At 52.0% G+C, this 26,216-nt stretch overlaps 1 protein-coding gene and 1 long non-coding RNA gene across 5 annotated transcripts in view; one reads left to right on the forward strand and one right to left on the reverse strand.

Annotated features, from left to right (window-relative positions):
- Positions 1 to 290: 290 nt before the first annotated feature.
- The window catches only part of RAB37 (RAB37, member RAS oncogene family), a 60,941-nt gene continuing 35,015 nt past the window's right edge, over positions 291 to 26,216 (reverse strand). The window contains exons 2-10 of one of the 4 annotated variants that reach the window (XM_005597196.4): positions 13,141 to 13,251; positions 5,834 to 5,944; positions 4,726 to 4,767; positions 4,155 to 4,221; positions 4,004 to 4,056; positions 2,987 to 3,052; positions 2,357 to 2,413; positions 2,203 to 2,279; positions 291 to 2,004 (exon numbers count right to left, since the gene is read on the reverse strand). In XM_005597196.4, the coding sequence (XP_005597253.2) occupies positions 1,899 to 2,004; positions 2,203 to 2,279; positions 2,357 to 2,413; positions 2,987 to 3,052; positions 4,004 to 4,056; positions 4,155 to 4,221; positions 4,726 to 4,767; positions 5,834 to 5,944; positions 13,141 to 13,251 (690 nt within the window). In that variant the 3' untranslated portion in view covers positions 291 to 1,898. Of the gene's footprint in view, positions 2,005 to 2,202; positions 2,280 to 2,356; positions 2,414 to 2,986; positions 3,053 to 4,003; positions 4,057 to 4,154; positions 4,222 to 4,725; positions 4,768 to 5,833; positions 5,945 to 8,711; positions 8,873 to 13,140; positions 13,252 to 26,216 lie in introns of those variants that run through there. The other 3 variants (XM_003362514.5, XM_001497213.5, XM_003362515.5) reach the window with 3 other exon arrangements.
- On the forward strand, positions 15,336 to 17,387 carry LOC138916213 (uncharacterized). Its single transcript, XR_011423137.1, has 2 exons — positions 15,336 to 16,343; positions 16,597 to 17,387. It is a non-coding gene; the product is annotated as an uncharacterized lncRNA (long non-coding RNA).

Genomic DNA, 26,216 nt, shown 5'->3' on the forward strand with positions numbered 1-26,216 from the left:
AGTCAGGTAATCTTGAGTATAGCTACAGGGCAAAGAGACCTGGCTTTTTTCAATAAAGAAAAATGATTAGGACCGAAAGATAAACCTTCTTTCAGGTGCTTCTTGCAGATGAGAGGCTGGTCACGGAGGCTGGGGACAGTCTGTAAAGGGTGAGGTGACCAGTTGGGGACATTGAAGGATAAGGATCAAATGAATCTGGCAGTCAATGACAGTTCTTCCAATACGTAGTAACAATCCTTTCAACATGATCCCTAACCCCCGCACAACTCAGAGAAGCAGTGGACAGTGTGTACTTTCCGAAACACTGCAATTTAATTCCGAAAAACACAAATGCTAGAGGCCCAGAGCAGCCTACGTGATTGGATCGCCTGTGACCTGCCTTGGGCCCCAGAAGAGCCCAGCAAAGTCATACTCCTCCCTGCTCTGCCTGGGAGAGGCCCCGAAGAGCTTCCTTATCTGGCCCAAGTTGGAGCTGCTGACTCTGCTCAGAGAGCAAGATTTCTGCCTTGGAAGCAAATGCAGTAGCCTTGGAAATATGCACACCTCTTTCTCAACCCTCTCCCCCACCCCTGGCCTGGAGAGCTGGAACAAAGGTGCCTCTCCCTGGCAGCTGGCCTGGAGAGCAGGAGTAAGGTGCTGTAGGTCGTGACCTTCATGGATCCAGTCCCCTTCTGATTGCTGGGGTCAGGGCTTTCGGAGAGATATGACCTTCGCTCACAGGAACTCCTTGCTGCCCCTCTCCGCACCCCAGTCTTACCCATATGACCTTGTTTTGCACACATCACGTTGGTTTACCAGAAATGGATGACCTCCTACTCCCTCACCTGGCTCAGTAGAAGGGGAGATAAAGCAGTTTTGGCCCTGGTGTCTGTCTGAGAAGAAACGGGCGTGGGCTTCAGGGAGGAGGCAGTGCTTGGATTTAGGGGGATCCACGTGGGGTGAGGTTTGCTCAATTCTGCCTCCCACCTGTTCCAGGGGTCAGGGGTTTCTCTTTGTGTGGCTCTTTATCCAGTAGAAGCACGACAGCTGCTTGAAGAAGTAGCCTGGGGGCTGCATACCTGCCAAAGGGTTGGGACAGAAGACCAATCTTTTCCTAGCTGTGACCTTAGGTGTCGAGGGGCACAAGCAGAAAGGTAGTTAGGACCAGGGATTCAGGGAGGAGGGGCTTCCGTGGGATCTGAGATCCAGAGAACAGGAACTAAATGTTTCCAGTTGCTTGTGGGCTGGAGGGAAAGGGTACACCTCCCCAAGGGGGCTGGTAAGGCCAGAGGTAGCCAAGCAGACCTAATCTCTGCTACTCCTCTCTCCCCCTCCCAGGGAGCTGGGTCCCTGCCCAATCTCCACATCTCTTATCTCCCCTGAGGCTTTGGTCTAGCTCCAGCACAAGGGCCCTGTCTTCCTGGGGAAGATTGTTCCCTGGCAAGCTGGAGGACATGACGGCTGGGGTCTGCTCAGCTCCTCTCCGGCTGAAGTGAGCGTGGGAATGGAGCCACTGCCTGCCCACACGCCCCAGAAGTGCATCAGGGTCCCCTGGGGCTGAGCTGAGCAATACTGCCCTCATGGTGGCTAGGAGGAAGGCCTGGCTCCCTAAGTCCTAGCACTAGACGGCAAAAGGGCCACCAGATCTTTACCTGGGCTTTCTGTCACCCCCCCTTTTTTAAAAAAATTAAATTATGTATCATTAAAATGAAATATAAATATTTTCCCCTCCCTGGGGACGCAGGGAAGCTACAGGAACTAGGTAGGGCAGGAGTACAGCTGTCTCTTGGGAAGGAGGGGCTGTGCACTGAGTCCCCCTGTTCTCTCCCCACTGGCTCAGCTGCTCAGAGTAAACCAGGTCTGGGGGAGAAGGCTGCATCCTCCTGGGCCTCTGGAGCCTCCCCTCAGCCCCTGGGGATTCACAAGAAGGAGCAGCAGCCGGGCCGCTTCTTCTGGGACTCCACGTAGTCTCGGATCTGGAAGCTGGGTTCATTGGCCTGCCGCCCCGCTCTGTATTTCAGCTCCCTTGAAGAGGAAGAGGGAAATGGGCTGGGCGAGGAGTGAAGAGCTGAGCAGCCTCCCCTCTCCAATGGCCCCGGGCAGATGGACCTCGGAATGCAGAATGCAGTTGGGCCCAGGGGCTGGGCCAGAGGCCAGGCCCTACTGGATTCCCAGATGGTGCCACCCTGCCCCACATGGTTCCCTTCCCTGCTCAGCTCTCACTTGGCAATGGCCAGAAAGGCTAACTCCACATTCATGCCTGTCTTGGCGCTGGTCTCCATGAAGGGAACTCCGTACTCCTGCCAGGGAGAGAGTATCCTCAGGGCCAGCCTCTGGCTGCCCCGACCCCTCACCCTGCCCACAGGCAGTCACTTACCCTGGCCAGCATCTCTCCATCCTCCGAACGGATCACTCGTTCACTGCTCACATCCGCCTGTCAAGCCCAGGTGGGTCACTCTGGGGAAGGAAGCCTTGACCCCACATGGCCCCTCTTCTGCCCCTGGCTGGCCCATCTTTTGCCCCATGAGCAGGTGCTGCCCACCCCCTGCTGGTGGCCTGTGGGACTGCAGGTGTTATGATTGGCATGGGGCCAGGGTTTCTGTGCGGTCAGACTGAGTTACCCAGCTCCTAGCCCTGGGATCTCACTCCTCCTGGGGGAGGTGGGTGACTCTCTTGGCAAGTGTGTGGTGAGCCAGCCTCAGAGGAGTGACAGTAGTTAGGGCTAACCCTTTCCAGTCTTAGCTCCTCATGTGTGACCCTCATGGCTCTCTCAAGTAGGAGCTTGAGCTTTCCTTGCAGGGGATCACTTCCAAAGCTTTAAGAGGGCAGGTGGGATGGGATGAAGGTGCCAAATAGGTCTGACTCCTGAGCTGGAGACTGAAAGAGTCCTTCCCTGGAAGGATGTCCAGCTAATACTCTTGGGTGGCTATGGGGCTGGGTAGAGCTAACGCTGTTGCAGTGGGAGACGAGGGGAGGGGTCGGCTGTCCCTGCTGGGGAGCCACTCACCTTGTTGCCTAGCAGCATGATCACCACATCCCTCTGGGCATACTCATGGATCTCAGTGAGCCAGGCCTGTGCGAGAGGGTGGGCTGAGCCAGGCTGAGGACGGGCACCAGCCACTCACCCACTCCCTCTCATTCTTCCTTCTTCTGTTTGATTATCCTGGGCTACTCACTGCCCCTCCCAAACACGATGTCCTGTGCATTGTCTCATCTGCATTTTTGTTCTGGTCTCTCTAGTCTGGAGTGTCACCAAACCCCATGGAATGCAACTCCCAGTTCTATGGAAGATAGAGGTGGCAGAGGCTTCATCTCAATCAGTTGGTTGTCACCGCGATTTCCTGGAGTGCCATGTTGGGAATTTTATGGCCATATAAGGGCTCAGTGATGAAAAATACTGATTAATTAGTGATGTCTGCCATGAGCATGGAGTTGGAGGTGGCAGTATGAGTGCCATGGATTTCCATCCAGTTTATAAGCTGTTTTATATCTGCATGTCTTGTTCCCCCAGTTTGTCAACACTTTGAGGTCAGGAAGCATATGGAACCTTTACGTTACTGTGCTCAGAGTCAATGCTTGTATTTGTTCAATTATTACCTCTATTTTCTAATAGTTTGTTTGTGAGAACAGAGCCACTCACTCTGTATTCCTGAGTCACTGTCTTACAACTGGGGCTGGATGTGTGCTTTTTCTGCTTTTCTGCTCGGGCTCTTCGCTTGGTTTCTGAGCGTAATTGTCCAGGATGGAGCTAGGGACTTTCTGAACACTTTCTTGTGAAACACACTCATGAATTACAGTCAGGGCTAAGAAGGTGGCACAGGCACACAACAGCCTGCTTGGCTTCCTTGCCCACACGCCAGTCAAATGCCCGGGAGCAGCTTATTACGTCTGAGTCACAGCTCAGGTATTTTTGAGAAGATAGTGGCGTTCCGTGCTCCACCCTCTTCTCACAAAGCAGGAAGCAGTCCCTGCCTGCACAGACCCTGCCTTGGATGCTTATGGGTGGTGGGTAGGGAGGACCTACCCGGATGTTGTCGAAGGAAGACTTGTTGGTGATGTCGTACAGCAGGAGCAAGGCTGCCAGGGGGAAAGAGAGGTCATACTGGGGACTTGGGGCAGAAGGTGGGTGGTCCAAGTGGGTTGGGGGAAGGAGTTGGAGGGCACAAGTGACTTACCCTGGGCGTCTCGGTAATAAGCGTGGGTGACACTGCGGAACCGCTCCTGTCCTGCTGTGTCCCAGATCTAGGAAGGGACAGATAAACGGTCAGAAGGAGGCAGGGGGCAGGGACTGTGCTGGGCAGAGAAAGACCGTGTCGTGGTACGGGGGAGGTGTGGGAAGGTGGGATCTTTCCTTCTTTAGGTTCTCATGGGCTTCTGAACATCTGATGATGTCCTGGACTGTGGTAGTCACTGAGTTCTCAAGCTCATTCAGTGCTGTCGCCTCTTCCCCAGCCCAGGGGCTTAGGGTGTCCAACCTCCTAGAGCAGAGGAGGCCCAGGAAACTGGGGAGGAGATAGAGGGAGCCTAAGCTTGTCTGAAGGCACTTCGGGCTGCCTCTGATGGAAGAGAGGGCGCCTGGGAACTGCTTTGTCTGCAGACATCAAACAAACAAGAGCTGTTTCCTCTCTGGGCCCCCACAGGAAATTACCCCAGGCTGAGGGCAGGGCTGCAGGCCTCCTGTGGTTTGGGTGAGGAGCAAGGGCAGGCTCTGCCCTCCTCTCCCTCCCCTGCAGCCTCTGGTCTCACCTGTAGCTTCACCCTCACACCATCCACGGTCACCACCTTGTTCTGAAAGAGAAAAAGGCAGAGGGAGAGGTGGGTGCCAAGGACAGGGAAGGCTTGGCTCCCGTGCTCTGCTGACACCCTGCTGAGGAGCAAACATCCTGTCCTGGTCACTCCCCAGGGCTAGAGGGGATGTGGTGAGCCCCAGACATGTCTCCAGCCAGATCACCCCATCAGGGCAGCGGGACCCTGCACCCAGATGCCCTCACTGCGGAGCCCTCTCTTCTTCCCCCCATGCCAGGGCAAGAGAAGGTCTGAGAACCTGCCTGGCTCTGCCAGGGCTCAGCAGGCTCCACAGGGCTGGACACTGGGGGCACTGCCTCTTCCCCACTTCTATCTGCTTCTCCCGGAGCTCAGTCCCATCCTGCAGCTGAGCCCTTAGAGATGGGATGCCCACCAGCACCCTGGGGACCTCAGAGGCTGGATCTGTAGGGTCATCTTTCCTCCAGCTGCCTGCTGGTTCTCCTAAGTGAAGCTTCCTTGCTCTCCCACTGGGAGGGAGGCCCCCGGCCTCTGCGTAGGCCCACCTGTCCGGGCTAGACCCTTCCCCTCCTGGAGCCTTTGGGTGTGCAGTGCTTGGAGTGCTCTGCATCCCTGATGCAGATTTATAAAGGTGCTGAGAGGGAGGGACCCTGGCAAGCTGCTCTCTCCCCACAGGGCCAGCCCAGCTCTTAAACCTAGCTCAGTGCTGTGCATCCCAGGAACTCCAGAAAAACTGCTTAACTGTTGAGGTCTTGCCAGAGGGGCCCAGCTCAGAGGGTCATGAGCAAAAGGGCTGAGGGCCAGGAAGCTCAGCTCACATGGTGGGATGTCCTTGCCCCGCTCAAGGGCAGAATTTTAAGACTCAATCTCTCACTTCTTATATCCTGTTGGGGGGCAAGGAGGCCACCAAGCCCAGACTCCTCTAACCGGGCTCCCCTGTGGTCCCTAGGGGAGCCGCCCCTGGTGCCTTCTGAGCAGTGAGCCACAACAGTCCTGAGGAGCAAGGTGGGCAAGGAGAGGACAGCACCCCTGGGTCTGAGCTGTAGCCCCCCAGCTGGCTGCTAGGAGGAGGAGCCTGCAGCCACCTCACCCTGAAGTCTATGCCGACGGTGGCTATGAAGGTCCCGGACAGGAAGGCCCCATCTTTGAATTGGATCAGGAAACAGGTTTTGCCGACGCCTGAGTCTCCCAGAAGCATCACCTAGGGGTTGGGGGGCAGAGGCAGTTAATGGGGAGCTGGGGCAAATTTCTGAGTTTCCAGGGAGTGAGGCCCTGGAAAAACCAGGCAGAGGGCCAGGAAGGATGCTGACTGCCCCGAGGGGCACCTGCTTCTGGAAAGCCTGCTGCTGCTTCAGCCTGCCTCTCCTCTCCACACTCCTTGGCTCAGCCTGCCACTCGCGCTCTCCCTCTGACACTCCTGTCCTCACCAAATTTCCTGGAAGCCTGAGTTGAGACCTCAGCACTAAGAGGTCCCCAAATGTGTTCGGTGGCCTGAGAGAACAACCACATTTGTGTGGTCTAGACTCTGGCCACATTTGTCCCCTGCCACACCATGCCAGGATCCCCTCCCTCTCTGTGTGTATTCCACGCATGTGTGCACTCGCGGGCAGGGCTATACCGCCCGGAAGGGGAAGTGTTAATATCTCAGACAGGGATTCCCACCCAAGGGAGTGTATTAGGATCTGATGGAGGTGGGACTCTATTGTTTGCAAAGGCATATTCTAAAATTACAATTTTTTTGGTCACAACATTTATTTGGAAGTTTCTATTGACATTTTGTGTTTATAAAAGGGTTGCATGAATTAGAAAAGGTTGAAATTTATACTGAAGTGGGGAGTCGTTTAGTCTGAATCTCTTACAACAGAAACCTCCCAAGTGGGACAAATGGCTGCCTATTGGCATCCCTGGGTCACTGTAGGGCAGGAAGTGGGTGGGGGTGGGGCGTGTCCCTCCCTTATTGTCTGGCCAGTCTCCTCTCATCTTCTCTGAGGGACATGTGGGGTGGGGGAGGGGAGCCCTCTGTCCAGTCATTCCTCTATCTTGGAGAACAGAGTTCTAGACCAAATAGTGGAATTTTCCCAGCTGGCTGGTTAGCTATTTAATGGGTTGAGCAGGGACTAGGTTTGAGTTCTTTTTAAGGCACTGACCTTGACAATGGAGCCTAGAGGCTTTCCTGCTGTGGGCATGGAGTATGGGATTAGCTAACTTTGGTGGAAAGGTAGGGGGCTGAGCAAAAGGTCCATGAAGGCTGAGGTCCTGGCTTGTAAATGGCCTACTGGGGGACTTGAGGAAGATTCCTTAGCCCTTCTGTGGCATGATTTCCATAGTGGCTGGAAGGGAAGAGAGAATTTCTTTGAGGCCTGTCTAGAGTCTGTTAACGGCTAGGGCCAATAATGTTGGCGTGAACCACCTAAGACTTGGGGAAGAGTGGTCCAGGGCTGGGTACTGCCTGCCTGTGGCCCCCATCCTCTCTAATCCAGCCCACAGAGCTCTGACCAGGCTCCTTCCAGACTGTCCTGGATTCGGTCCCCCAAGGCAGGCCTAGGGCATGCAGGCTGGTGGAGCCAGGGGCCAGCTCCCTGAAGATGTTGCTTGGCCCAGGGGACAGATGGAGGGCCGGGGCTGGGGAGCCCTTTAGAGCCTGCACTGCTCCCTGGCTCCTGGGTCCCAGCCCCTGAGAGGGAAGGAGGGAGGGAGGGCGAGCGCCTGTGTACATTACAGATCACAGCTGCGTTGAGCAAACGACGCCAGCTATCCACCCAGCCAGCGATTCCACCAAACACAAACAGCTGCCCAGCCTTGCCACCCCCCTAGGCAAACAGCCCAGCTGGCTTGTCCGGCAAGGAGGTCAGACGGTCCCCAGCAGCCTAGAGACTGGCCCTCAGCAGCTCCCCCTCCCCTGAACGAAAAGGGGCCCGTTTCCTGCCTTGAGCCCACACAGGACGCCTATCTTAACGGCTCTGGGCGGGTGACTCGCAGAGTGGCTTCCCCTGAAATGATGGGGGTGGAGGCCCCAGGCTCCTAACGAGAGTGAGCCCCGATGTTGGGGGAGGAATCAAAGGAACAGAAAGAGGCAGCTTGCCTTCAAGGCCACGCAGCATGAGACAGTATCCCCAACCCTACAGATGAAGAACGGAAGTTCCAGGCGCTCTCAGCACCTCTTTCAGAGTCCCTGGTACCTCCCTGCTCCAGGGGCACGGAGGGAGAGCAGACAGACCAGCGTCCATTGCCACTCCCACCTGCTTCTGTTCAGGACCACCCTGCAGAGGGAAGGAGCCCCAGAGAGCTGACTTAGCTCTCCCAGGTGGGGGACTTGTGACTACTGCTGAGATCTTTCTCAGGTTCTAAAAATTCCTAGGGGCCTGCATTCTGGCTAGTAACATCCTCCTGGAAGGTGCTAGGCAGTGACTGCAGGCATGGAAAGGGGTAGGACTTGGGGGCAGCTGGGAACCTGAAGAATTTCCAGCCTAAGGCCTTGAAATTGATGCCAAGGCTCAGCTGAGCTTAGCTGGGAAAAGGGCATTAACTGCAAGATCCCCCGACGCCAGGGGGCGTCCTCTGCGAGCCTCCAGGGAGCCCCATTTCCTAGCGCTTCGGGTGCGTATGCCCAGGAAGGTTGTGCGCTTAACCCTACCGAGAAGCATGGGGTTCCTGGGTGCTCATATTGGCCGGAGTGCGGCAGAAGAAAATTGGGTTGGGGTCCACAGGGTGGGGAGTCACTCAGTCCTTCCGACCTTCCTTTCTCCGACCCAGCCGAGTCAGCCCAGATCCCTAGAGGCTGGGCTGGGCCCAGGGGCTATGTTTCAACCCTCCCTCCCTGCTCTGGGAGACCCAGCTGCCTAGAGGAAGAGTTGAGTCCAACGCAGACGCAGCGGGGAGGGCCGGGGTCTCAGGGCAAAGGGCGCGGGGACGGGTGGCCCTCGGAGCCGGCGCGGGGGTCCCCAGCGCTGGGCGCAGTGCCCACCCACCTTGCCCGTGAGATCGTAGCTCGGACTGCAGGGCGGGGAGCGCTCAGGAGCCTTGCCATCCCTGGTGGCAGCGGCGCCAGGCGTGCCTGTCATGTCCCCGGACGAGAGGTGAGCTGGGGCAGGCGGCGGGCGAGGGACAGCGAAGGAATGGCCCCGCCTTAGGCTCCACCCACTCCTTCCCCTCTCCACCGCCCCGGCCCGGACCCCGACAGGCTCCTCCTTCCGTCCCGCTACCCCAGTGACACTGGCCCGGAGCGGGCTGTCCCGCGAGGGCGCGAGGACCTCAAGGTCAGCCGCCGAGTGGCAGGCAGGCCTCCTGAGCAACACTGGCCCGGCTTCGTGCTCTGAGGGCATGGACCAAATCCAGCTCCAAGACCGGTCCCCCAAGGTTGCCAGCCTCCGGGGTTAGATTCCCACGGGGAGCGGTCCCTGGAGACCCTGCCTGCTACGGAAGGTGTGGCATTTCTGGCACCCTCGCGCGGGCGCCCGGGTTCTCGCTGCCGCTGCGCGGCGCGGCCAGCAGGCGACGCCCAAGCCCCAGCCAGCGGACGGTCATAGGCACCCCGGGGTCGGGGTGGCTGGGGACGCCCCTGGGCAGCCGGCGGCGCTGCGTTTGAGAGGAGGCGTGCGTTCTGAGGACAGCGCCCAGGCTGTGTCGCTTTTGCTAATACACCCCAGCCCGAGCTCATCTGAATATAGTTTTGTTTACCGACCCGTATTTGCCTGGCAGCACGTGTACACTGGGGTTTTCCCTGGCCCCTGGTGGGTGCTCAGACTTTGACCCTTTAGTGCCATCACCTCTCATGTCTCCCTGACCTGTTGGGCTGCCCCTTCCCCGCACACCTCCCAATCTAGGCGCTCCTGAAGGCAGGGCTGGCCTTATTCAGTGCGGCTCTCTGCCCCTGGCACCAAGTAGGCCTTAGACGTTTGGCATCAAGTGAATTCATAAAGTCGTGGATCATTTTGAGCAGTCTCCAGGACATCCAGGGAACCCTGCAGCTCCTGGTGACAGGGTCGGAATGTGTCCTGGGTTGCCCATAGCAGAGTTCTGGGGCCCTGTGGCCTCGGCCAACCCTTCAATAACCCCGTCCCAACAGAATAAGGCAGGTGCATGACAAAGGGACTGTTTGAGGGGCGTGTAGGGGGGTGGGGCACCTGCATCTCTTAGCTTAGGTGTTTCGGATGAGGAGCAAGGGGCAGGCGTGGCTTATAGGCAACTGTAGGCCTGGTGGGGACTGTGTGAGCACCCGCCTCCAGCCCTGTGATTTCTGGCATCAGCTGGAGCTATTTTCTGGAGGTGAGTGTGCCGTAATCTCATCTGTACATAGGGTGGGACTCAAACAGAGAGCACTGTGTGGGAGAGGAGAAGCTGCACAGCACTCTGCAGATGCTGTGGTTGCCTGCTGCTGGGTGCCAGAGGCTCTTGTTACAAATAACACTGCAGTCCACTCGGTGCCCTGGGCTCTGGCTCTGTTGGGCTCACCAGGAAGTCTGCAGGGGCGAGGGTGTTCAGTGCAAGAGGGTAATGGCCCAGGAGGAAGGAAAGAGGGCAGGTGGCATGGCGCTCGCTTACCTTCTACTTCAAACATGCCCCGATAGGCCGTGTCCCTCAAAAGAGCTGTTGCAGTCCTGGCCCCCAGTACCTCAGAACGTGACCTTATTTGGAAATAGGGTCATTGCGGATGTAATTAGTTAAGCTGAGGTCATAGGAGTAGGGTGCGTCCTTAATCCAATATGACTGGTGTCCTTATAAGAAGAGAAGATGCACAGGGACAAGACGGCCGCATGAGAACACAGGCAGAGACTGGAGAGATGCATCTACGAGCCAAGGGATGCCAAGCATTGCCAGGAGCCAGCAGAAGCTGGAAGAGGCAAGGAAGGATCCTCCCCTTGTTAGAGGGAGTGTGGCCCTGCTGACACCTTCATTTTGGGTTTCTAACCTCCAGTCGAGGTTTGTGTTGTGGGCTTGACCGAGATGCTCTTTGTCCTGTGGTAGGTTTGGAATGGAGCAGATGGCACATCAGTGTGAATGCTCCAGAAGTAGCAGAGAAATAAAAGCGCTATCTTGCTACGTGGGCTGCGCTGATGGGACTGAGGGAAGAGGTCCACGAACATGGCGGAGAGGTGCAGTGGGCTCCTCCCTGGGCCATACCTGTCCGGCTCGCTGGGTCTGGGGCATGTGGGCAGTCTCATATGCACAGTATGCCACACACTGTCTGCCAGGACATGGCAACATCAGGTGGCGTGTTCAAGGGCAGTCTTGAGTGAGTCAGAAGTGGGTCGGGGTGAGAGATGTTCCGAGCAGGTGCGGGGGAACTGGGTTTCACCCCAGAGAGAGGAAGCACAGCTCACTAAGGCACAGGGCTCTTGAGATGTGGTGGCCAGGAGGGGGCCCATCGAGAACACAGCCTCCAGGAAGTCCAGGCCTCCTGACTTCCTTTCCAGTGCTGTGTACCACCGTGGGAGTCTGCATCTCTTCCCAAACACACACACACACACGCACACACACAACTCACTCCATGCACACACCTCATACCACACCACAGACATACACACAACCTCTTATTCCACATACATGCCCTACACCATGCACACCTCACATCACACCACAGACACACACAAATACCTCAAATTATACCACCGGTATGGGGTTCCCTTGGGTTTGTGTCCCAGCTGAGGAGGAGGGTATGTGCCCATCTGTATGCCCATCAGACCCGTGTGTCCCCAGGCTCAGGCCTGGGTCAGGACTTCAGGCCCTCACTCAGAGTAAGCTGCCCACGGGTTCGTCCAGAGGTGAATCGATTTGTCCCAGTGCTGACTGGTGCCACGCAAACTGCCGCGGCTCTAAAAGGCCCGGCCCGAGGAGACAGGGAGCGCCCGGCCTGTCCTGTCTCTGGCTCCTTCGGGTTCTCAGTTTGACCACACACTCTCTTCCTTCTCACAAGCGAGTTGCCTCACTTTTCTTACCAGGATAGTGACAAAATTTGGAGGTCCCACACCTGTGCATCTGTGGAATGTGAGTCAGAATTTGCACCCCCACGCCCATAGCCATCCCACTGTCCGCCCTCCATGTCTGAGGGGGGAAGGGCAGGCGTGGAGTGGGCGAGGAGACGTGCATGTGGTTGCGGGGGCACCATGTGTCCTGTGTGCTGGGGGGCAGACCTGGCATGGGCCCACGGCGAGGGACGCCTGGCACCAGACATCCTGGTTCGCTTCATGGCAGCCTGGTCCAAGGCCTCAGGGATTTCCAGGCCCGTCTTGCCTCCTGCGACTCAGCATGCCCTTCCCAGCCCTTTGGAGCCAGCGGCTCCCTGTCCTGAGAGAGCCCAGGCGCTGGTGTTTCAGGCTGGATTCCAGCCCTGGCACACACCCTGGCCAGGCTCTCGTTCCTGCTTTACTCAGAAGCCCTGCCCAACCCTTCCTCACTGTTTGCAGAACTTAGGCAAGCCCAATTTCTGGGGTTCCGTCTCTCTCTTCCCACCAGTGTGGTGCTGCTGTATCCCAACCCGAGTGTGGCCTCGCAGGCCCTGTGCTCTGCTTGGTCCCAGAGGCTGGCCTCTCAAACACCCGTGCTGCCCAAGAAATGACATTTGCCCTTTCCTAACACTGGACACTGGGATTCTGGAGACTCCAACGGAGGGCCCTCTCCTCTTGATACCGTCCAAGAGAGGAGCGAAACCCTCTGCAAAGGCCTTCCCAAGACTCCAGGGTCACTGAGAGCAGCTGGCAGTGTGACAGTGGAGAGAAACAAGGGTGTGTGGTAGAAGGGGACTTCCTGGCTATGGATAGAGAAAGCTTGAGAATACTTCCTTAATCTGAGCCGCCCCTCTGTGCTGTGTTCAGGGAGAGACAGTGCTAAGAACTGAACTTTAACCCTTGACCTGTCAGCGCCCTAAGACCCCACAACAATGCTAAGTTTGGACTGTGCTTAAAATTTTAAGCCATCCTTTGCTTCTCCAGATTCATCTTGCCCCGGAAGGTGGACCTGAGCAATCTGTATCAAGATACTCCCTTGCTTTCTCGCTTTTAGTTTTGTTCAGCCAGTGGGGAGCCCCAGAAGGAAAGTGAGGAGCAGAAGGAGAGTAGAGTGGGAGGGGGCCAATTTATTGCCTAGGATGATTACTGTGGGCAGCTGTGTCCCTCCCCTGAGAGTCACAGCTCCTGCCAGCTGGCCCTCTCCACACAGCCCTCTGCCCCTCATTCTGGTGGCGGTTCCCTCCTCTCACCTTTTTTAGGCCAGGAGTGGGCTGGAGGCCCTGTAACTGCCCAAGGGCACTGCACCTTCCCTGATGGTTTCTCAGCCCCCTGCCTACACCTTGGTAAATAGTCTTTTTATTAAACCTCCTTGGATGATCCAGTGTGAGTGTCCACCTGGTGCCTGCTGGAACCCCGACAGGCGTGCCAAAGCCCAGAGCCTGAGAGTGCTTACCGTGAATCCGATGCCCACTGTGGCCGAGAAGGAGCCTGGGATGAACTTGCCCTGGTCGAACTGAACCAGCAGAGATGTCTTCCCCACGCCACTGTCGCCCACCAGGATGATCTGAAAGGGAGCAACAGAGAGAGGTAAGGGCCCGCAGTATGAATTAGGCTTCTGAGATGTCGTTGTGGCTGCGGGAGTAGACTCCTTCTAAACACACAGGCATGTGTGCACACACACCAACACATATGCACACACAGTTGCACACATACACAGAAGCACACACACACACACACACACACACACCCCCAACTCTTGATGTTTTTTCTTTTTTCTGAGGAAGATTGGCCCTGAGCTAACATCTGTTGCTAATCTTCCTCTTTTTGCTTGAGGAAGATTCAACCTAAGCTAACGTCTGTGCCAGTCTTCCTCTATTTTATATGTGGGTTGCCACCACAGCATGGCCACCAGTGAGTGGTGTAGGCCTGCACCTGGGAACCCAGGCTGCCAAAGTGGAGCATGCCAAACTTAACCACTAGGCCATGAAGTGGCCCCAAACTCTTGATTTCCTATCAAAGTCATTGAAGAAGGCATGAAAGCATAGAGGAAGTCTCATTTCAACCCAAGGTAATAAACATCAGTAATAAACCCGAGGTGACCAGGAGAATGTGCCCATCAGACATAACTGGCTGAGGCCCCACTGCTGTGCTCTGCCATCCATTACCAGTGTGTTTGCGCTGAGGTCACACTTCCCGTCAGCAATTCCTAGCCAGAGGCAGAGCATGGCAGAGACATTGAGGCAGGCCTGTTCTTGGGAGACACAGGACTCCCCTAATGGCTGACTTGGGCTCAAGGACTCCCATACAGTTTTATAGAAACTTCCGGACACTGCATGGTGGTCCAGGACACTTCCACACAACCTCCCTGCCCTCTCTCTTTCACTTGGGGTCAGCCCTGCTTCATGGTCTGACGGCTCTCCCTGCCTCCCCGGGTTCCTCTCCCATTTCTCTCAGAGGTGTTTCCCCTAATAAAATCCCACATTTAATTTCCTTTTGGCATCTGCTTCTTCGGAGACTTGGACTAACACAATGGGTCCCCTGTATGGGAAATTCTGAAAAAAGTCTATAGAATTAAAAAAAAAATCAGCGTGTCTGGCTACATGCCTTGGGAAGAGTTTTCACTTGGCCCTGGAATGAGGCCTTGGAGAGGACAACATTCAAAGGGACAACATCCACATTCTACTGAATTTGGGAAAGAGGGGAAAGGCCACTTCTGTGCTGGGAGGATGAAGCGGGGAGAATCAGCATGGGAGTGCAAGTGCTGTATGTGAAAGAAAATCATAAGCAGCAGAGAAGAAATATATGATCACTCAGGGCCTGGTACCCAGCCGTCTCTTGATGAATGAATGAATAAATGAATGAATGAATGGATAAATGCCTTAGTTTCAAAGTGAGCAATATCCACTTTCCAAAGGCAAGCATTTGAGGTCATTGAGAAGGCTTAGAAGATGCCAACTTTAGCTGGACTTGCAAAAACATAAAGACATAAAACCCAAAAATGTAAAAGCATAAAGATTGACACAGCCTCCTTGGGTCGGACCCATGGCCCCAGCACTGTTCAGCTCTGACAGCGGCATCAAATCTGTAGAAGTGGGGCTGGCCCCATGGTGGAGTGGTTAAGTTCACATGCTCTGCTTTGGTGGCCCAGGGTTTTGCTGGTTTGGATCCTGGGCGCAGACATGGCACCACTCGTCAGGCCACGCTGAGGCGGCGTTCCACATGCCACAACTAGAAGGACCCACAACTAAAAATACAGAGCTATGTGCTGGGGGGCTTTGGGGAGAAAAAGGAAAAATAAAATCTACAAAAAAAGGGAAAATCTGTAGAAGGGCAAACATGAGGTTGTCCATGATGTTGACTTTGGACGTCCCCTGACTATGGTCCTTCGCCCTCACTTCCCAAACCAAATTCAATTCAGCTTTTATTTCCTCCTGGGTTAAAGGGCTCCATTTGTTTGTTGTGTGCTGTGGCTTTAATGATTTACATCTCAAATCCTTTTTATATCCAAATTCCTCAGGCTTGAAGAAGTGCTTCCCAGAGAGAGTATTCCAGAATGTGAGGGGTCAGTCTATCCATGTCCACCTTGTTCATTTACTAAAGGGTATGATAGATTCTAATTCTTTTCCCTTTTATCCTTTTCCTTTCCAGGGTGAAGAGTTCCCATCAATTTCTTCTCTCATCATATGAAAATGGTTCCATCTTCTTAGGACCTTTTCTGGTTCAGTGGGGACATGGTCCAGGGTGACAGGGTTCAGCATTTCAGATCCAGCTGAATCCTGCCCGGGAAGAGGGGCTGGATGATGATGCTCTTGTATTGGTCTTTTCAGAAACAGCAGCCCGTGGAGATGATCGCATCAGGAATCAGTTGATGACTCTAAGAACACTTTTCTGGACCACAGTGGAGAGTTCAGAGCTGATCAATTTACAAACGTTATTGAATTATTTCTCCCTAAATCCAGGACCTCCCTCAGACCTGGCCCTCCTCTGTTTGTGCCCCCCTCCGTGAAACATGTGATTCACAGGCCAAAGACCCGTGTTCCTTCTATTGACTAGGCTTTGCCCCAAGCTCCCTGCTAGTGTTGCATTCCCACATCTGAGGAGTGGCCAAGGGGTGGCTGTTTGCAGGGGTGTGGACGGAGCATGGGTGTGAAGGCTGGGATGTCCACGCGCATTCTCCTGAGGACCTTCTGGGTGTGGAGTGTGCAGGAGGGGGAAGAGCAGGGGAGTGGCTGTGGGTGGGAGCTGAGGACCGGTGGATGGCTGTCACTAGGCTGTCATGTTTTGGTGAGGAATTTCTGAGAATCCCATGTTCAAACCTGGCTTCCAGGTCAGTAGGCAGGTTTATTTGTCAAGGTAGGAAGGTAGGACATACTTGATTTGATAGTTGTTTTAGCTTGATTGAAAACATTAAGATATTGAGACATATGGTATATGGGCCCCTATTTGTATTCTAGGGCGGGTCCTACAAATGTTAAAGATAGCCTGCCTAAGTCCATTATCTTACAATGGAGTTTCTCTCTCTACTCAACAGCTTCCAGGATTTTCCTGAAGTTTCTTCAGGCGGACTCCAAATTTCACTCCTTGGAGAAGCCGAATGTCAACTTCAGATCCAGATTTTCCACTGCACCTTCCCTCTTCTGGACTGTTTATGAAAATGTTAGTTAATTGTGGTTCTGACAGAAACTTCCGTGTCAACTTCACCACCATTCGGAGAAGTATCTTTTTTCTCTTTTCTTAAGTCATTTTGTCTATGTTTGTATTTGTGCCTCATCCACTTCTAAAAGGGATTTGAGGTGGTTTACAACAAAACCCACATATACACGAGGGCTGTTAAGAATACTGCCTGAGGAAAACTTCCCCAGGGCGAGGCTATGCTGTTCGCGCATTTGAGCGTTTTGTTTGGTTCTAGATTTCCTGGCAGTCAAGACAAAATGAGAAACCAGATGGGGAGTGCGGTGCTTATTGCTGATGAAGCCGGTGAAGGATGCCTGAGTCCTTTCAATCAACGAGTATTTTCTCCTGGCCTGCGATACTGAGAGGAATCTCTCATGTGGATTCTTATACAAGGGGCCCTGAATGACAAAGTGGGCACTGTAATTTTACAGAAGATGCAGAGCTTTTCCTACAGCGTTTGTATTGGCCCTTGCTGGAAACTGGGGCGTAGCATTAAATCATACTTTGATGGAGGCTTCTCAGCGGGAGTTGGGCTAGTGCTGCCTGAATACATTGCTTTCCTGTGACTCTGCGATTCAGGGGAACACTGAGAAAACCTAGACGAGTGGCGTGCTTATCACGGCTCCTAAAGTGGCGTTGAGCAAACTTCTAACAAGACAGGAAATTCTGATGCCATAAAGAAACAGATCGATAGATCTGACTGCATGGAAATAAAAACGTTCTGGAGGCCGGCCCCATGGCCGAGAGATTATGTTCACTTGCTCTGCCTTGGCAGCCTGGGGTTGGCTGGTTTGGATCCTGGGTGCAGACATGGCACTGCTCATCAAGTCATGGTGTGGCAGCGTCCCATGTAGGGGAACTAGAATGACCTGCAACTAGGATATATGGGGCTTTGGGGAGAAAAACAAAAAGAGGAAGATTGGCAACAGATGTTAGCTCAGGGCCCAGCTCCTCAAAAAAAAAAAAAGAAAGAAAGAAAGAAAGAAAGAAAAATGTTCAGGTTGACAGAAGATACCAGAAACAAAATCAAATGAGAAATGATAGATGGAAAATATTTTCAAGATGTGTGACAGACAAAGGGTTAACTTGTTTAGTAACATAAAGAGCTCTCAAAAGCAAATCTCAATAGAAAAATGGATAAAGGATATGAACAGGTCTCTTTTGTGTGTGTGTGTATGTTAGTTTTATGTGTCATCTCATCAAGGCCATAGTACCCAGTCATGCAATTCAACACCGATTTAGATGTTGCTGTGAAGGGATCTTAGAGATGGTGTTAACATCTACAATCAGTTGACCTGTAAATCTTCAACAACCTGGTTGGGCCTCATCCAATTAATTGAAAGAGCTTAAGAGCAAAAACTGAGGTTTCCCCAAGGAAGATGAAATTCTGCCTCAAACCTGCAGCGGCAGCTCCTGCCTGAGAATTTCCAGGCTGCTGGGCTGCCTTACACAGTTTGGACTTGCCAGCCCCCACAGTCATGTAAGCCGACTCCTTGAATTAACTCTCTCTTTGTATATATATATATTTCCAACTGGTTCTGTTTCTCTGGAGAACGCTGACTGATACCATATAATATATAACAGTTTGATAAAAGGTTGCTAATGGTCAATATTGGGTGAAATTTGGGGAAGCAGACATAATACATCATTGGTGGGAGTATGCATCAGGGCATTTCGGAGAACAATTGACAGTATCCATCAATGGTATAAAGGCAAATTCTTTTGACTCAGCAATTCTGTGGGTACACTTGAAAAAGCACACCAAGATATGTGTACAAGGATGCTCATTGTAGCAGTTTGAAGAGTGAATAATTCAGTAATTGGGACTGGTTAAGTAAACTCTAGAATATCCATACAATGCTGTATTGTGAAACTGATAAAAGAATGAAGCAGACCTGTATGTGCTGTTTGGGAAAAACTATAATATTAAGTAAAAGAAGAGGGGCAGAGAGGTAGGCCTGTGTGGTGACTTATGTGTACTTCATTTAGCTGTGTGTGCGTACGCTTCTTTCAGGGAACCAACAGAGGCCGACCGTGGTTAACTGTGAGGTTCTGGGGGTGGTGAGGTGGGGGATGGAGAGACTTTTACTTTTCATCTGATCTCTTTCTATGCTTTTTTCTAACCTTGCTTGTATTACTTCTTTAAAAAAAGTGTCAAATGGGAGTATTTCAGTGTGGGCATTATTTGCCATGTTTTCTTTTTTGTACTTTTCTGTATTAAAAAGCCCTAACAAAGGTAATAAACCAGTTGATGAAGTAAATTCATACATGAGTGACGCTTTTCTTAACCTGGAATAAATTGTTTTTCTTTAGAAGAGAATGAAAGATTGGCAATAGGGGCTGGCCCCGTGGCCGAGTGGTTAAGTTCGCGTGCTCCGCTGCAGGCGGCCCAGTGTTTCGTTGGTTCGAATCCTGGGCGCGGACATGCCACTGCTCATCAAACCACACTGAGGCGGCGTCCCACATGCCACAACTAGAAGGACCCACAATGAAGAATATACAACTATGTACCGGGGGGCTTTGGGGAGAGAAAAAGGAAAAAAATAAAATCTTTAAAAAAACAAAAAGATTGGCAACAGACACACACACGTATTTAACCGTGCTTGTCTCTGTGTGGGGGATTAGGGGTGATTAAAAACGCATCTTGTATTCATCTGTATTTCACTGTTCTCCTGTAATGAACACACATTACTTTCGTAATCAGCAAAAACGTCTGTGTATGTTGGGGAGGCCTGTTGTGCAAGGACGACTCTGGTAAGACCCAAGAGGAACGCCAATGTTTAGCCTAACTGTTGCTGAACACATGCTTCATTTTATTTTTCCAAATATATCCAGTGCCCTAATCAGTGCTTTAAAAAAGATCAAGCCCTCTGCGCAGAGGGAACTTGAACTACAGCTGTTCCGCTTTGTCGATTTCAGCAAGCCTTGCACACCGTTGATACCTGAGGAGCAGGTGGCACAAATGACAGACACTCTGTCCTGAAAATCAAAGACCCCTTTCCTCTTCTCACCCTTGCAGAGGGTTAACTCACTCTTTGGAGACCCATGTTTTTCTCAAAAATAAGCTTTGCCTCTGCCTGAATTCCTGGACAAGAGCTTGGTCGAGGCTCAGTTTCCTATTCCACAGATTGCAAAAAGGGACATAAGACCTGGAAAATGCTAAAGGTTGGTGTTATCAGTTACCCGCTTCATTAAGTCGGTTTCCAATCCATGATAATACTTCTTTTATCTTTGGAGAGCTTGTTTTAAAAACAACCATGGAGTGAATATGCTGATGACAACCAGCTCAAGGATGCGCTGTCTTATTAACCCTTTGAAGTCAGGTTCCTTCTTCATTGTCAGCACTAACAGGATCAAAGGGCAGCTGGCTTCTCTCTGGACCTCCCCAGCAGGAGGCAGGATGGCATGCTTATATGAGCGAGACCCAGAGTTGAATCCTAGCTTTTCCAATTAATAGCCATGTGACCTTGGACAAGTTACTTGCTCTCTGAGCTTTAATATCTTTATCTGAAAAATGGGAATAGCATCACCTTTCCTCTAGATTTGTAGTGAGGATTCAATGTGATAAGTATAAAAATATGGAGCATAGCACATAGTGAGTAGAGACGATGAAGCGCAGTTGAGTCCAAGGTGATCTGAAAGGGTTCGGGAATGGTCGCTGAGAACAATTACGGTTTATGACTGGTTCTTAGGTGCTAGACAGAGTTTCCTAGCAGAACCTACAAGGCCAGGGGAAGAACGACAATGCAGAAACGACAATAGTTCATACCTTTATTCATTTTCCATCAATTATTTATTGAGCAACTACCATGTGCCAAATGTGGTTTTATCAGTTGAAGATATAGCCCCCAGGGACCTTCTAATCCAGAGTGGGAGAGACCCAACAAAATTGGTCCTTCAATACAGAGCTTCCTTCACTGATGAACAAGTTGGTTTCTGAAAAGATTGTCTGTGGTTTGCAAGTCCAAAGTGACCAAGAGGAGTTTGGGGTTGCTGTCCCTGGATGCATTTCCACCAAAAAGAAATGCGAGCTGGCTCTCAAAAGTTTTAAAAACATCCTTCTTGGTGATATTTGTTTTATAGGACATCTTTTTCCAAAGTAGACGGTGTTTGCAGTGAAAATCTGTTGAGCAATGAGTGACTTGAGCTCACCCATTGGTGACTCCGCCTGATTTCTGCAGTGACCTGGCATTTCTGCAGGAAGAGACCAAAGATGGGCAAACCATAAGCTTAATGTTAAAAGTGATTATCTCAGTGGTGAGATTAGAGAAAATTAATTTTTTTAAACCTTATCTTTATTTCAAAATTTATTTTCCTAAAATGAACATGTATTGCTTTTGTAATTTAGACCAACTTGTTGTTTTGAATCACAAGCCACTGATGGCTCTATTGGTCCAACGTCTGCTCTGATCTGAACAACATCAGGGGGAGAAAGGTGGGTGGGGGTCTTGAAGCGGGGGGCAGGAGGGGCCATTCATGAAGAGCTGCGAGGGAAAGTCAGAAGGGCAGAGGGGAGGAGAAGCCATGGAACAGCTAAAGTCGTATGGAGTGGAGGGTGAGGCAGCTGCTGTAGGCAAGGTCTAGGTTTGTGGGGTCTTCTTTTAGTTCCTATTGTCACAATAATGCTGCAAGGAACTGTCCCAAACTCACTGGCCTACAACGAGTGTGTGAGTCTGCAGTTTAATCTAGGTGGTGCTTCTGGTCTCCGGTGGGCTCTCTTGTGCGTTGAGTGTCAGCTGCCTGCTGGCTGGGGCAGCTTGGCTCTGCTCCATGTGTCTCTCAACCCACCCAGTGGCTAGCCTGGTGTGTTCTCATGGCAGAAGCAGAGGTGTGTGCACGAGAGCGGGAGGAATGCAGGAGGCCTCCTCAGGCTGAGGCTTGGAACTGGCACACCATCACTTACGCTGCATTTTCTTGGGCAGAGTAGGTCACAGGTCTGGTCCAGACTCAAGGAGTGGAGAAAGAGACTCCGCGTCTTCAGTGAGAACAGGTTTGGGGTCAGAGGGTGGTTATCCAGGATGGGACCATCTACCACAGGCCTGAAGCTTATACAGCATCGGGGCCCTTTTTAAGAAAAAGGATCCCCAAATTACGAACACAAAATTTGATAAAGGGCTTTGAAAGGAGCCTGATCAGGTGAGGGGTGCTGACGTTTAAGCTCCGTTAGCTTCATGGCAAATCCGCCTCTTCCTCACTCTCATGAAGAAGTGAGCAGCTAGAAGCCCCACTGAGCGGAGCCGTGCATGGGACCGCAGCAGCGCCACTGTCACATTGGTGCAGAGCCCAGGGAAGCCCCTCCAGCCCCAAGGTGCCTGTGTTCTGGGCCACTGTCTGCTCTGGTCCTGATGAAGTCTGGCTGAAGGCTGTTTCCTGTTGCTTGTCCACCGAGAGGCCTAGTTCCTTGGTTTTCTTCAGTTCCACCTGGTTTAGACTTTGGTTTTCTAATTCTCAAGTGGGCCTTGCAACCAATTTCTCGTGGACCTTCTATTCCAGAGTGAGAGAGACCCAACAAAACCAGCCCTTTCAATATAGGAGCTCCTCCCTCTACGAACAGATGGGGTTCTGAAAAGATGGCCTGTACTTTGTAAGTCCAACGGGACCAAGAGGAGTAGCTTGAGAAAGTCTTTGTTTCCTGCAACCAGGAGAACCCAATGAATGCATCAACACACACAATACACGTGCACACACAATGCACCATAGCACACACATGATGTATACATGCACACACAACACACGTGCACATACACAGCACTGGCACACACAGTGCAGTATACATGTATACACATAGCTCCCACACATATGCCTGCATACAAACAGGAACACCCCACATGTGTGCTCAAACAGGCATGTATACACGTGCACACATACACAAGGACTCCTATACGTCATGCACACATACACACAGGTGCTTTAGGGCAGGGGCAATCTCAGATGATCCATCCAATCTGTTGTTTCACAGATGGGGCTGTGGAGGCCTGGAGACCCCGGCTAGCTGACTCCTGCGGAAGTCAATGGCCAAGCCAGGATTGGGCCCCAGATGGGTCTTTGCGAACGCAGGCCTCTAGAATAGGCTGACTCTCCTGTAGTCCCCAGAGGCACTGGTTTAGAGGAGCAGTCTTGCCACGGCTCAGGGACACTCGGATGAGCCTCTGTTCTTGATCAAAGGGGAGTCCTCCTTGGGTAAGCTGGGCCCGGGAGGGCCTGGGACCAGGGGGTTGGGCCACAGCAGAAGTGTGAGCAACTCCGATGCTGTTCACTCTTTACTTCCCATGCCCAGGAAAGGAAAGATCATCCTACAACCCACAAAACATCTGCCCCCTTGTTTTTCAGCGCTGTCCCATCTTTCTTAATTCCTCGGCCATTTCCCCTGGAAGCCAAATGGGTCCCTGTTTGCAGAGGCCCGCTGTCTCTCAGCGTAACTAGACAGTGCCCTGGGCAGAGGACAGGCTTGCTGAGCAGTGGGGACCAGGGGCTGACGGGCCCTCACCCCGTATTGTGGACCTTACTTTACGGTCTGGAGATATGTAAAGAGAAAGGCAGTCTCTGACCACATCCTGGAAAAGCCTCGGCTTATCAGCTGCTGTGTTTTTCCATGCAAATAACCCTCCTGCACACCTACTCATTCCTGATTACGATGTGAGGGGCTTTTGTCCCTCCTTGGGACTCACTTGCTTCTCAAGAAGTCATAGGGTGTGTGTGACACATTGCAAAAGTGGTTCCAGGAGCAAAATATGAGACAGGCCCTATATTTTCCTACCCCAAGGGCTCACTGAGACCCTGATGGGGAGGGGGGCGGGGGATGGGCACAAGGTTGTCAGAAAGAAGGGAGTGAGACCCAGAGAGCAGGTGCTTCCTTTCTTCCAGCTTTGCAAGACACTTGTTATAACATGGGAGCACGGAGCGAGGGGGTAACAGCCATGAGCAATGAGCTGGTTTCTTTGGGAAGGAGCCCCGATATAACTGACAAGTTTCTGGAGGATTCAGGCTGGTGTCAATATCCACGGGCTGGGGCACAGCAGTAAGAGTTTCTGGTACGTTCTTGGGACAGGAGCCCCTCTTGCCCATTCGACCAGTAGTTCCCTTCTCACATGCCTCTACTCTTCGAGCTCCTTTCTGTGTAGTCTGGGTTTTCATTCCCCCTCACCCCCTCATGCCACTCTCTGGTCTAGAATCTCCCCTCTGGCTTTCTGACTTGGACCCAAGCTCTCCTTAATATGGTTGAACTCCTGACCTTCCGGACTTTCAAGAATCTGGCTACACATGCAATTCCATGTTTAGGGCATTGTGTCCATCAGCCTTGGCTCTCTAAGACGTCTCTGATGAAGCTGGGTTCTCCCTGCCCCGGTCTTCCCACCAGGCAGAAGGATTGTGTAAGAACCAAACCCAGTGGGTCTGTGTCTGCAAGTCTCCACAAGACCAAGAAGCAGCTGCAAAGGTCTCTTTTTAGAGAACCCATCATGGCTCTGAGCAGGGAGGTATTTCTCAAAAGCTTATTCATGATCACTACGACTTGTTGCGTTGCTAACTGCCTTGAAATTTCACCCATCCCACCTCCTTCCTCTTTTAGTTTTATTGACCAGTGGGAAGTGTCTGAAGGAGGAAGTGTAAGAGCGAGAGTGAGCAAAAGCAGAAGGCTTGGGAGATGAGGGAGTCCAGTCTGTAGTTGGCTCTTGCTGGCAGGCTTGACCCAGGGGAACCCGTGTGAAGAGAAAATGCACCTGCTGCTCTTCTTTCTCCTCCTCTTCGGGTTGTCAGGTGAGCGGGGCCTGGGTCTGTACTCGTGGGAAACGCTTATCAGGCAGGAGGAAGCGGCTGGCAGAGGGAGGAGAGGTTCCAGCCGAGTGTCCTTCTGAGAAGCTGACCCCATTCTAGGAAGTTCCTTCAAGTAAGGAGCCCGTGTGTTTGACCCACTCAGTCACTCACCCAGTGTTTTAGTGCCCACAGTTGCCAACACAGAAGTATGCAGCATGGCCTTCATAATGAACCCAGTACAAGGCATCATTCCTGACCATCCAGGGGCGGAAAATGGATGGGCTGATGAGCCCCACTCGTCAGGGACAAGCAGAGGAGCCCTAGTTGCTCAGGACAGCTGGTGAATACTTGCTCAGGCACTGTGACCGTCTGGAACGCATTATGAGCAAGGGAAGGCTTCGAGGAAGAAGTGAGGGTGGAGGGGGCTTTGAAGAAAGGAAAGCAGGGAGTTTGCCAGACAGGGGAGAGAGGGGAGATTCTAGGCATTTGGCTTGGAAGGAAATAGAAAAGTTTCTGAGGGACAGGAAAAGTCAAGAGGACGCGAGCTTGGTCAGGACGAAGAGGAAAGGAGGGGCTGAGATGTGAGCGGAGACTGAGGGCTCAAGTAAATTTCAACAGCAAAACAACAAATTAAGGGGATTTTCTTGACTTTGAAGTGTTAGAGGGCCTCAGGGCTCAGTCTTTGGGCTTCCTCTTGGTCTAGAGTTACTCCTTTGTTGATCTCAACCCCTCTCCTGGCTATACATACCATCTCTGTACAGATGACTCCCAATTTTTTATACCCAGCCTGGACAGCCCCTGGACTCCAGAATCTTCTGTCCAGCTGCCCATTCAACAGCTCCACTCAGATGATGACATTTCAAACATGACCTGACCACATCTTCCCCCTCAAATTTCTTTCTCTCTCATCTTTGTGTTTGGGAACGCCATCTGTCTAGGGGCTCAGGCAAAACCTGGGGGGGAAGCCATCTCTTCTCTCATATCCCATAAAGATCCTTTGAAATTGTGGGCCAGATCCTGTCTCTCCTCTGGTCAAAATGCTCCAATGACCTCTCATCCTACTCAGAGTAAAAATCCAGAGTCCTTACAGAGGCTACAAGGTGCTCACTGTCTGGTTCCCCTCCACGTCATCTCCCTGGTCTCCTCTTCTTCTCTGCTCCCCCTGGCTCAACCCACTCCAACTGCACTGGCCTCTTAGGTGTTCTTTGAACGTGCTAGGGTACACCCCTGTCTCAGGACCTTTGCACTTGCTGTTCTCTCTGCCCAGAATACTCTTCCCCAGATAGCCACAGGCTCCAGTCCCTCACATCCTTCATGTCTTTGCTTCTTACTGAGTCTTTCATTGATGACCCTAATTAAAATAGCAATTTCCTTGCATTATTTTTCTCCATTGTTTTTTCCCTCCCTTCCCCCACCTTGATAGAATGTAAATTTCAGGTGAGCAGGGATTTTTTTGTACCTAACAACCATACCAGGTACAGATTAGATGAATAGTAAATATTAGTCGAATGAGTGAATGTACCTAGTGGAGAGGAAATGATATGATCCCCACCCCCCGTCAACACAGACCATTTTTTTCTCTTTCTACTTTCATAGAACTGAACGGTTGAGACTCTTAACATTAACTGGAGAGGACACACATTGCTCATGAGGATGTAAAATGGTGCAGCCACTTTGGAAAACAATTTGGCATTCCTCAAAATGTCAAACATGTGGTTACCACATCACCCAGCAAGCCCAATCCTAGGTACATACCCAGGGGAATTGAAAACAAATGTCCATGTAAAAACTTGTATGCAAATGTCCATGGCAACATTGTTCCTAACAGTCAAGCAGCGGAAACAGCATAAATCTGCATCAGCTGACCGATGGATGAATAAAATATGGCATACCCATACAATAGAATATTATTCAGCCGTAAAAAGCAACAAATACTGATACAGGCTTCAAGGTGGGTGAACCTTGAAAACATTACGCTGAGTGAAAGAATCCAGACACAAAAGGCTATATATCGTATGATTCCATTTATATGAAATGTCCAACATACCTAAATTCATATAGACAGAAAGCAGATTAGTGGTTGCCAGGGGTGGCGAGGGGGGT

The sequence above is a fragment of the Equus caballus genome, chromosome 11 (genome assembly GCF_041296265.1).
Source record: "Equus caballus isolate H_3958 breed thoroughbred chromosome 11, TB-T2T, whole genome shotgun sequence".
In the NCBI taxonomy this organism is placed as follows: Eukaryota; Metazoa; Chordata; class Mammalia; order Perissodactyla; family Equidae; genus Equus; species Equus caballus.